Source organism: Actinia tenebrosa, unplaced genomic scaffold (assembly GCF_029948245.1).
Source record: "Actinia tenebrosa isolate PJP-AT-01 unplaced genomic scaffold, QUT_ActTen_1.0 PGA_scaffold5__44_contigs__length_20552954, whole genome shotgun sequence".
NCBI classification, from domain to species: Eukaryota; Metazoa; Cnidaria; class Anthozoa; order Actiniaria; family Actiniidae; genus Actinia; species Actinia tenebrosa.
The window spans coordinates 2,975,440-2,988,119 of record NW_028292582.1 but is presented as its reverse complement, the minus strand read 5'-3'; the positions used below and the strand labels follow the sequence as shown (position 1 = coordinate 2,988,119).

General features: G+C 43.5%; 1 protein-coding gene across 1 annotated transcript; it reads right to left on the bottom strand.

Moving 5' to 3' along the window:
* Positions 1 to 90: 90 nt before the first annotated feature.
* Positions 91 to 1,264, bottom strand: LOC148906331 (uncharacterized). Its single transcript, XM_089038254.1, has 2 exons — positions 1,005 to 1,264; positions 91 to 864 (listed from the first exon to the last, which is right to left on the bottom strand). Exons 1-2 carry the CDS (start codon positions 1,262 to 1,264, stop codon positions 561 to 563), a joined length of 564 nt encoding a protein of 187 aa, XP_088894380.1. The 3' UTR covers positions 91 to 560.
* Positions 1,265 to 12,680: the final 11,416 nt, after the last annotated feature.

The following is a 12,680-nucleotide window of genomic DNA, read 5'->3' as shown; positions in this document are numbered from 1 at the left end:
ACATACCGTGACAATGAAATAGACATTTCCGATTTAGCGGCATAGGGAAAGTATATTCCGCATTCTATAATCCGACCGGAATAGCATAAATTAAAAAGAGCTATCATCATTTTATTCCAGATTTAACCAATAGAATTTTCAAAACTCCTTATCTTACTGTTTTCTCAGCTAGTACAATGTATTATTAGGTAAATAACAACTGCGAAAGTTGTCTGTAACTATTGTTACAGACGTTACTCCTTCGTCTTACTACTATGGTCCTTAATATTTAATCCTCTTACTACGAAGAACTAATGTCCCAAACGTGATATACTTTTGAACTTTCTTATACACCTGTTATATTCAACGCACCAAAACAGTCACAACTGACTAGTAAGCGCTAGTTATTATCAACATATCTTGAGATTTGTTTACAATATCAAGCTAGGAATTTTTCTGCTCTCACTAATATAAATGTGTTACGCCAGTTTGTTTTACTTTTCCGAAAAGTATATCAAAAAGAACATATATAACGCTACAGTGTTTTTAGAATTCTTTTCCTTCGATTAGCAAGAGCACCACTAGTTGCTATTACAAAGGGTTGAAATGGCCTCATGTGTCGAAAAATATCCGAGGTCGCTGAGTAAATTTTCAGCCGGGAATCCAATGGCGTGCTCTACGCGGATACGAAGCGACCTTAGCGCTCTGTTGGCATTCTGTTGTCGTCTGTTGTAAGCAATACGCCTTGGAGTGATAAGAGGTGGGGCGTTAGCGTATCCCCCATCAGCTAGCAGCCTTGCTCGTCGTGGTAGATTCCTTCTTCTTCCATGGCCTATAGCAAGAAGTCGTCTGTATGACTCCGCATCGTTCATGTGCCCCGGAAATCTGCAAGACGTTTGTTAACTATGAATACGTGTAGTACTAAATTTTGCTTATGTTTGTGTTTGTTTATATATGCAGTAAAATAGCAGCTAGATCGAAATACTTATGCACAACGTGACAACGCTACTATATAGCAAACTTACCCAGCTACAAGGAGTAAATTCAAACCATCTGCAGCATCAGCAGCTGTACTCTTACTGGTTCCGAAAATAAATGCCAGAACATGAAGTTTTAGGTATTGTCTCAACCACATAATCACCAGTAGAACTCTGTTGCTGACGTCAAGATTACAAGATCTTCTTCTACCTGTAGTTGGCACCCGAGGTGTGTGTCTCGGACGGGTAACTTCTATACCAATTCTTCGTACAATAGCATCAAAGTATTCTGGTGTTTCCCCGGTCATGTACCATGTGTGGATTTCTTCGTGCTAAACAATAAACATCTCTGCCACATGTTACGATGGTTAAGCAGCTGATTGCCAAAAAGTCGGGCTAGGAGATTAGCCCCTGTTGGTGCCGTAGAGACAAGCGCAACAAGTGTGATGAGCAGGTTCCCTTTTACATGCATAGGAAATAAAGGGACCAAACGTTTTGGTCTTTGAGGACTCAATTTTATAGCTGCAAAGATACACAGCAGGGTTACTACAATAAACATTGGGAAAGGTGGGACATCCATTGTTGACTGACGCGAACAGGTAGTGTATTAAATGTATATGCAACTTTTCCGTTCGCAGTCACGAAACCAAACAAAAATATTTAAAAAAAACATTACGACCAGTGCACGTGTGCACGTGCCTATGTATGCAAATTTTTAGGGCTCTTTTCACTTTTCTTAATCCTGCGAGAAAGGCGCGATGGACAACAACAAGCAAAGAAAACCAAGGAAAAACTACACTCAAGTGGAAGATACTCTTCTTCTTCAAGCTGTGCAAACATGTGGAAGAGAGTGGAAAAGTGTTTTGAGTTTTATGAGAAGGCATGTTGAGGTTTTGGGAGAAGCAGGTGATCAGTATTTGGCTAAAAGAAATTCCAACAAAGTGTTGGAGGAGCAATTAAGGAAGAGAGCTACTTAACTGCGTAACAACGCTCTTCCTTCATGGTAAGAATGCTGTTGACCAAAGAAGAAAGGACTCTCAATAACGGTATTATATGGAGTGCGATGATTCTTTTATTTCCTGGTAGGAATGCCAGTGAAGCAAGCACGTCAAATAAAATAATTGATGAAGAATACTCGTCCGCATCCAGTGTGGAATAAACTTGTAATAAAGATACTGAAGAAGTTGAAGACATTTGCAGAGCTATCAATGACCGCGAAACAAAGTATGTGTTAGATGCAGAAAAGAACGAACCAAATGACGACCCTGCTGACATCCTTACACGAATCAAGAAAACAAGAGAAAGCGAGAGGATGGAAGACAGGTAATTTATAAGCAGACAGAATTACTTTTAACGTTGCTCATACCTATTTGATAATAAAACCTCGTTAATTTTGCTATTATCCTTTCAGGAAAAGACCTCTTAAGGAAAGCTCAAAGTCAAGTAAAAAGCTGAAGTCATCTAGGAACTCCCAGGTCACCAGAGAGAAAAAACTGGACAGCTTACTCGAAGCAATCCCCGCCGTTCTTGATGCGGCCCAAAGTGCTGCACGAGAGCACCAGAAAGCATTAAAAAGCTGGAGGGCAGTTCATGGTCTTGACGTGACAGATTCTTTGTCAGATGAAGACTAGCACCTTATATGCTTTATAAGTTCTGTTCACGTTATTAGTAAATAGACATTAAACATCACGTTTTTTCTTACCGCAGAGCCTGGCCGGCATGGGCACGTTTTTGTTCTTTCCCTGTAATTTAACTAGTACCTTTTACAAACCTTTTCACCAAAGACAAAGGTTATTTTATTATATATCTATTGCTTCTTGAAAAGCTTTTCAACTTCTTTTTACTTTTTTTTCGTTTGCGTAGCACAAATGTTTGTCGAAAACACGAGATTCTTACTGAATCTCTCAAATATCTTGTTTTGTTCTGAATTTCAACGCATTGGTTATGTGCACAGCCATTTCCACTGTAGAAGAACTAACAGAGAACTTGAATAAAATCATGTTTTTCCCCGCAGAGGGGGTACAGAGTTGGGAAGCAAGTGCGTGTTTACAGGCAGTGAACAATCTCAGTAGGCATCCACATATCAACTATATGTTAGCAATACGTACGTGTCCATGCAGAAGGAAAACTTCTCGAAAATAATAACCGTCGTGATATTCTACATTATATGCTAGCATTCTTAGTTCTTTTATGAATTTAAGGGCGAGCATTTACATTAGTATATTATGAACGCAACTTTTTTATATAACTGCGTTTCAACGGGACGAGATCTTATTCTCGAGCACACTGCTCGTCAGTTAAGCTAATAAAACAGGTAGTGTTAACGATTATAATTGTGCAATACCTTAAGTTAAATAAAACAGGTATACTGAAAGCTGTTTCATTATCTTATTGAATTTTCTGGTCATAACGATGATTCTAGCCTTATTCCGCTGGTTAATGCTTATTCCGCTAGTATATGCCTATTCCGCTCATATGCCGCTAAATCGGAAATGCCTAATGGCGTCCCATTAGAATGGGTTTCGTTTGGGTAAGAAACATTCGGCAATGACTTGCAGTACGTACACAGTACGACGTGTTGTAACACTGAAATGGCTTTCCATTCAGGAATAGTTTTCTATTGAGTGTGTAACGTACACGGTACGACATACTGTAACATTGAAATAGATTCTCATTCCGTTCCGGCGCTTTTGACGACACGGTACGAACTACGAAAGTTTTTATTAACTCTCTAAATTTAGCTGTCGAGCTTTCTCCTGCTTACGGGAAAAATGCAAACCATCTCAGTCACAGCGAGCAGGTGAAGCGTTACAATCTGCTGACGTCCAGACCTTGATTCATATTTTTAAAAAACATCTTAAAATTTAATTAAAAGGATTAACTTCCTTTCATTATTTTTGATGATTTCTAAGTTCTTTTTGATTGGTTGCGGTTTTGTGTCTCGTAAGGATTAGGATACTAAATCAGTACGTGCAAGAGGGGCGGGTGTTGTCTTGTGCAAGTCAATCGCTCCAAGTTCTCTCAAAGACTTCACGCTCTGAAAAATTAATATTCTGCATAGCGAGTAGTATAGGGGATGGGGGTTCCAGCGCAACGACCACTGGAGGATTACCCGTCTAAAGTACCCCCCCTCGATTCGTACCGTTATTACCCGCATCCCGCGTCTATGTAGTTAAATATGTTAGTCTATATATGGAGTGTGAAGAATGTAAGAGAACTTTTAAGAAAGAAGCGGACTTAAAGAAGCATTTGAAGATGAAGACGAAATGTATGAGTAGCTATGATTGTGGATGTGGTAAGAAGTTTGAGACTAAGGTTAAATTGTTTTGGCATTGTCAGGATTGTGAGTATGACTACGACGATCTGAAAAGGGTCTGGAATTAGGTATAAGATATTTCCTATTATATAGATGGAATCCCAAAGCAATTTCGAAACGGTGTCAATACCCGGTAACGGTGAGATTGACGTTAGACAGTTTTGGCGGCAGTCAGAAAGGAAGGTCAAAAGGACGCTCCGAAAAGGTATAGAAGAATTAGGAGCGTTGAAAGCAAGCATAATGGTAGAAGTGAGTCTATCAAAAGACGAGGTAATGACGACAGCAATGTTGCGATCGAAGTCGTTAGTGATATTAGAGTCCACGAATCTGGATAGGTCACTCAGCGAAGCCTTAGAAGCAATAATGGAGTCGCTGTCTAACTGCACGAAAGAAGGATCGGGTTGGACAGTGGAGGAGGTAGAAGGTATGGAGGTTAGCATGGCAAGGTACGTGCCAATACGAGGAGGAAGTTACGTACCCCTACCAACGTGGGTAGAAAGGAAGAAAGCCATAGTCAACGTAAAAAATGATGACAACAGATGCTTTATGTGGGTAATACGATCCGCATGTATCCAGTAGATAAGGATCCATGTAGACCAAGCAAGTACCCAACAGATGATTTGGAGTGGGATGGCGTAGAGTTCCCAATGCAGTTGATAGACATACCGATATTCGAGCAGGAAAATGACCTAGCCATTAACGTTTACGGAGTCAGAGACCAAACGATAGTGCCACTAGTGCTGTCAAAGAGTAAAGGAGAACGAATACACCTCTTCTACCACGGCGGACATTATTCGTGGGTCAAACATGTTAGCAGACTATTTTACAGACACACCAAACACAAAGGCAAGAAATACTTCTGCGACTGTTGTTTGTTATCCTTTACCAGCGTTAAAGCTCTAAAGGATCACGACGAAATATGTCGCGGAGTCGAAGAAGTGGCGCAACGGATCCAGATGCCCACAGATAAGAACCTATCGTACTCAGACCATCAAAAGCAGATGCAGGTGCCTTACGTGATATATGCAGACTTTGAAGCGTTGATAACTAAGGAAGAGCAGAAAAGTGGTGCCACGAATAAGGTGGGATTACACGAGATCTGCTCCTTTGGTTACATAGTAGTCAGATCAGACGGTAAGGCCGACCCTCCTGTGATTTACCGAGGTAAGAACGCAGCTAATGAGTTTCTAGAAGCATTGCGAGAAGAGGAGGAAGAGATAAGAGAACAATTGAGACGCCCAAAGAAGATGGTATTTACCAAAGAGAACCAGGAGGCTTTTACCAAGGCAAAGAAATGCCACATTTGCCAACATACGCTTCTCCAGTTTGGAAGACGAGCCAAGAAAGCGTGGGACGAAGATGGAAAGTATCTAGGAGAAGCTCATTTTAAATGTGGTAGGTATGCAAGGAAGGGGGAAAAGCCCAACAAGCCTTCCACCCACTGCATTCATTGTCATAAAGCATTCGTTGAGGATTTCTATGTGGATAAGGTTAGAGATCACTGCCACATCACGGGTAAATACAGAGGAGCAGCTCATTGGAAATGCAATATAAACTTCAAAGTAAATCCAGAAATGGAAATACCCGTATTCTTTCATAATTTAAGGGGTTACGACTCCCACCTGCTCCTACAAGGAACAGACGGTTCCGACGTAAAGTGTATACCTAATAACAAAGAGCGATACATGTCCGTAACTGTGGGTAAGCTAAAGTTCCTAGACTCACAGCAATTCATGGCGGACTCCTTAGCAAACCTCGTGAAATACAACACGGAGTTCCCCATTTCCAGTCAATACGGCGCAGAAAGGAAAGGAGTTTACCCATACGAGTACATGGATTCCTGGGAGCGCTTTGAAGAGTCCTTACCACCTAAAGAGAGATTCTACAACACCTTAACAGAGTCTGGTATAAAGGATGAGGAGTACCAGCATGCGTTAGATGTGTGGCAGAAGCATGATTGCCAAACGATGGGAGAATACCACGACATCTACCTACGTTCAGACGTAGTGCTGCTGGCTGACGTCTTTCAAAGTTTTCGAAAGATGGCAATGGAATACTACGGGTTGGATCCAGCGAACTTTTATACAGCTCCCGGTCTTAGTTGGAGTGCGCTGTTAAAGAAGACAAACGCGCAACTGGATCTCCTAACGGAATACGATATGTACCGGTTTATGGAAGACGGTATTCGTGGTGGTGTTTGCGGGCCCAGCAGACGATACGCAAAAGCAAACAATCCCACAGTAGAGTACGACCCAGAGAAGCCAACCACATACATATTCTACTTAGACGCTAACAACCTATACGGTTGGGCAATGTCGCAATACTTACCTGTACGCGACTTCGAATGGGATCCAGTGAAACCGATAGACTTCTACATGCAGGTGGGTAAGGAAGACGACAAAGGTTACGTCTTAGAAGTGGATTTGGAGTACCCAGAGCACCTACACGACGCACACGACGAGTTTCCCCTTGCCCCAGAAGCAATAGAGATACCATTTGCGCAACTGAGTCCGCTACAAAAGCAAATGTGCCCCGGATACAAACCGTACAGGAAACTAACTATGAACCTGATGAACAAAAAGAAGTACGTGGTGCATTACCGCAACCTGCAGTTCTACGTGCGACACGGTATGCGAGTAACCAAGATACATAGAGTCTTGAAGTTCACGCAGGAACCCTGGATGCGCTCCTACATTGACTTTAACACACAAAAGCGAACGCAGGCAAAGAATGACTTTGAGAAGAATCTCTTTAAATTGATGAATAACAGTGTATTTGGTAAGACAATGGAGAACATTCGCAAGCGCGTCAGTGTAAAGATTGCCAGCACCAGAGAGGAGGCAGAGGTATACGTATCACAGCCGGGGTTCGTGCGCTACGTAGAAATGCTTAACTTCTACGTGATTCATATGAAGAAAGCGAACCTGTTTCTGAATAAACCCGTATACACGGGGTTTACAGTGTTAGACTTATCAAAGTTGCTCATGTATGAGTTTTACTACGACAAGCTAAAACCGAAATACGGTGATAAGTGCCGCCTCTTATACACCGACACCGATTCCTTGATACTAGAGGTGCAGACGGAAGACATTTACGAAGACTGCGTTCCCGACATCGATGAATACGACACCAGCGATTATCCGAAAGACCACTTTCTTTACTCCCCTAAAAACAAGAAAGTAATCGGGAAAATGAAGGACGAGATGAAAGGAAAACCCATCGTGGAATACGTGGGGCTAAAACCAAAAATGTACAGCGTGCTAAAGCTGGACGGTGTAGAAAAGAAAGCTAAAGGCGTAAAAAAATACGTGGTTAAGAAGGACATAACCCACGATTCCTACTTAAAGGTCTTACGAACACGCAAGGAACAGCGGCATAAGATGAACAGCCTGCGCAGCTACGGACATCAAATACACAATGTTACGCAGGAGAAGGTGTCACTGTCCGCATTTGACGGTAAGAGGTGGATGTGTGATGATGGCATCCATACGATAGCATTTGGACATCACACGATAAGAAGTTCTTCTTTAACGAACCCACGTGTGGGACCATCATGAGGATAATACAAGATGGGCTGGCCCTTCTTAGCTATCGCACTTCGGATCTGGTAAGTTTCCAAAGACCAATTAGGATCCGTAGCTCTTTTGGATCCTCCTTCTAATTCGCCCGGCTCATAGAGATATCGAACCGTGACATCGCCTAATCTCTTTTCCGCCCTCGAACTTCTGACGTAGGACTCGTGTTCCACGTGTTTCTTTTTTATGGCATCCTTGGGTCTTATTCCCGTAGCCCTGGCCGCCTCGTTGTTCAAAGCCACGATGACCTGGGGGAGCCTCTGGGTCCATTCCCTGTTGCGTTTGGAGGGATCTTCCAGCTCTTTCCAATACTGGTATCCAAAGAGGCGCTCGGCCAGGGTCTTATTGAATCTTTCGACGATGCTCTGACCCCTGTGGTACTCAGCTTCGGCTCTCCTAATCTTAGTGTCGTGGTCTTTCAGGGTCTTAGTAACCACGCCCATGAACTCTGTCCCCGCATCCACTTGCAGCAGCTTAGGCCATTTTAAGACGCGCTTATAAATCCTATCTAGGGCTTCTGCGACTTCCCCAGAATCCTTGCTGGTTATGGGTTCGGCGTCCTTGTATCTGCTTGCGATATCAACTACGGTCAAAGCGTACCTATAGGTCTTTCTTCTCACCTTGTCGTGCGGTAAGAAAAGCAAATCCGCCTGATGAACCTCGTTGGGGGCATTTACGGTGAAGCTAGGCCTGGGAATGTACTTGGGCACGGGAAGATAAACCTGCCAGAGGGTTTGTTTTTTTAACCAGTTCTTAGCCGTTTCTTCTGATACCCCGGCCGCGACTGCAAGTTTCTTGATAGCTGACGCTCCCCTCCAATAGCCTTTAGGCCCATAGTAAATCCTTTTGAGTTTGTCCTCAGTTCGACCCATTATATGAATTCCAGGACGAGTTTGATCTTACGTCCGTTGAAATCTACCGTCTCTCCATCCACTTTGATGGTGATGTTTATGCTTTCTACCAAATGAGACAAGTCATACTCCAAAGAAATGGGCGCGTATTCTACTGGGTCAAATGGATTACCTTTGGGCAGAAACTTGGACATAAGAGAAGACTTTTTTCCATTGCTGTAGCTATGGACTAAATCGCAATAGACTTCGTAAGAGGATGCGACTTTCCATTTCACGGGTATGGCCGTGTTGGTAATTTCCTTGCCTGAGACACCTAGTAAAGATCCCAATGCATCAGCTTTTCCTAGGGTTACCGAGAAATTGTTAGGAAGATTATGTTTGAAGGTCATTTCGTGCGGCAATCCTGTGGTGAGCGTATAACCGCGCTTGGCGAGCTCCTTAGCAAGGGTGATTGGTGTGTAATGTCCATCGGGTAGCATTACGCTTTGGTAATTGTTAGACCCCTTATGCACGGTGACCATGCCATTAATTAAATTATACCAAGAATTGTACAAAGAGCAACTAACCAGCCTAACCTTACAGGCTTTGATGGGGGGATTCAAATAAGTGGTAAAGTTATTCCTGTCGCTTTCCAAAAAGACGATCATTATATATTAGACGCTCATGCTTCGCGTCACTAGACTAAGTACGCCAAAGCCACGCCTCCTGCCAGCCCTGCGACTCCTACGAAGACCAACTCATTGTCTTTTTGTTTCTTAGAAGGCTGGTAGTAATTCTTAAACTGAGGCTTTCTCATTCTAAGGGGCACCGACCCCGTCGATGCCGCGGGGTGTGCTTGCGCATAGAGTTTAAAGGCGTAGTCTGTATTTTCAAAGTTCTTATCTGCCTGCATTTTGTCTTGGTAGTTCTTATCCAACCAATCCCTGTAAGCTTGTCTTTTTTCATTCCAAGCCGCCACATCCCTTTGATATTTCTCCAGCGCTAAGTCGTGTCTCTTCCTTTCGGCGGCTAAATCTCCGCTGCGATCACCTCTAACTAATCTATCCAAATATTGACCACCATAATTAGCCCCAGTAAATGCTAAAGCTGCAATAATTCCACCCGCGACCACGCTAGCCATTTATATTACAGGGGACAAGTCCCCTTCTAGAAGTAAGCTACGCTTACTGAGGAATGTACTTTTCCTTCCGTAGGTAATCCTTTACCATGATAGCCCCGCCTACGGCAGCGGTCATCTTAGCAAAATTAGCGAAGCTCTTGCTTGGGTCTTCAGTAAAGTCTTCTTTGAGCACTTTCTTACCTACCCAACCAATACCCGCAGCGATGGAAGTAATGATAGCTGCTTCTTCAACAGTTTTCAATAACGCGGTTGACATTATATTACAAAGCGAGAAGGTTATTCCGCTATTCCATCACGGATATTTTGCTTCTCTTAGGGGGCTCCTGCGCCACGTGCACGGCCTCTAATTCTACCTTTGGCTTTGCTGCCTTCCATTGTAAGTAAAGGCTACCTGCTGCTATGATGACTCCCAACGCGCCAATGACGTATCCCGGATTGACGGAGGATTCCTCTTCTTTCTCTTCCACCTTTTCCTCTTTCTTTGCTTTGTTCTTTCTATTCATCTCCGCGAGCTTCTTCCCCGCAGCGACTCTGCCTGGGGACTTAGCCTTGGTGATCTTTTGCTCGGGTTCCTCCACCTTTGATTCAGCTTCACTCATTTATATCTAAGGACTTGAAGGACTTGACAGGTAACTTAAGGTGACCTGGGTAAGTACTTAAGGATGACTTGACTAAGTACTTGAGGCGACCTGGGTAATTCCTGAGGACGACTTGACTAAGTACTTGAGGTGACTTGATCAGGTACCTCAGCAAGTGCCGTCTTGAACACCTTTTCGACTTCTCTGTCCTTCTTGAAGTCCTTCCAAGATGTTCCAAAGGAACCTAGTACCTCCTTCAAGTCGACGTGCTGAGCTAAGTGAAGTGCCGCAGAGGCGACTGCCATTAACTTACCGCACTTCAAAGACAACCACCCGCAGGTTATCTTAAGTTCTTGAGCAATGACATAGTCCTCGCTTATGTCCTTCCGTAGTTGCTCCACGTCGTCTATGGGCAGCGCAAGTCCAAGTAATTTAGTCGCGAACTTAATGGCGGAGTCTGCTACGGCGTCGGTGGTCTTACTTGCAAGGGCAGCCTCGTACCTCTTATGGAACTTCTTGACTTCCTCTTCCGACAACTTATTAACCTGCTCATGGGTAAGTTCCTTGCCTATCATTTCTTTGCACTTCCCAGAAGACACCAGGACGTTAAGTTGTTCCTTAAGGTTACTTTCATCTAGCTGTGTGGGGACTTCTATCAACTGCTCAATCTCCATATATATCCTACGCTCGAAGCTCGCGTAGCGAGATTTGAACGTCATACGGAAACCTCAAAGAGAAGATCATTTTGGAATGTTGATGCGTCTTTAGATGCCGCATGTATTCATGCAACTGTTCCTTGGATATCTCGCCACCGTAGTCGCTTAAGATGGTTTCCAGATCAGACTTGCTCGGAGTATAAAATACTACGAGAGATCCTATGTTTTCCCTAAAAGGCTTGGAGACACTGGTAAGCTGCTGCGAGAGCAACCAAACGCTAATATTGTCATGTCTGCCGCTAAAGGCGAGTTTAACGAGCTCTGATGTGCGCCTTTTTACGTCGTCCCCGCAGGCAATGTCATCCAGTATGAGGAGGGTTTGCGTATCTTTAGGGAATTGTTTGTGCCAAAACTTAAGGTGGCTGGATAACTCGTTAGGGTCTAAGATATCTACGAAGAAGTCGTCATCTTTCGCGCCTACGCCCGTCCAGGTGCGGTTATTCACGTAGGTGGGACAAAGCAGCACGATATAGTTGAAACGGTATCTAAAGGGTCCTAATAGCTGCTCTACCACGAACTGGGTCTTTCCGCAGCCGGTGGGTCCTACTATCAGAGCGTTACAAGGCATGTGATCTGGGTTCATATATTCTAGTGGAAATCCTTGCGATTTCCTAATATATATATATGCAGCCCGTGGAAGCAGTCAAAGAGATGGTCAACATCGCCAAAAGGAAGTCAGACCTGGAGAGGACGGTCGAAATGCAAAGGGAGGAAATAGACCGGCTGAATGAACGCGTAAAGGAGCTATATGAGGAAATGTGTGGTCTGAAGCGCGCAGAACGGTTTGGCGCGCTGATAACGATGGCAACGTGGGCCAAGGAGTCCGTCGTGGACTTTATGCGCTACCCAATTTAATGTTAAGAGCTCCTAGAAACCCCCTCAGAATGTTAAATGGAGGTTAAAATATTGTTAAGGAAGGTTGGAAACTATCTCAAAAGATGCCTCATAATGTTAAGATATGGTTAAGACTTTGTTAAGGACCCCGTCAAACTTTTCCAAAAAATGGCTTATAATGTTGCGTAGGGGTTGAAATATTGTTAAGGGTTCCACCAAACTATTTCAGAAATCCTTCAAGAATGTTGTATGGAGGTTAAAATATTGTTAAGTATATATGGACTGCTTAAAATGTAAGAAGGTATTTAGTACCAAACAAAGACTGCAATACCATGTTTGGCATGGGGTTTGCACAAAGAAGCCAATTAGTAAGGCCTGTGAGGACTGTAATAGGGAGTTCAGCACCTTACAGAAACTACAGCAGCATGTTAAGAAGGGTGTTTGCCGTAGAACTACGCAGTGTAGTTACTGTGATAAGGTCCTTAGTAGCCGCCAACGTCTTCAGACACATAAGAAGAGGCATGAAAGGACATACCGATACCTTTCAGAGAAGTACGATCTGGAAGAAGTGGATTGTTACCAGTGTGGCGATCTTATGATTCGTTGTGAACATAAAAATGATTACCTAAGGAATCGAATAGACTACTTTAGGAAGATAAGCAGGACATTACCCCGCTTTGACGCGTTAGAAGGTGTCCCATGGACTAACAGGGAATATTGGAGGCAGCAATGTG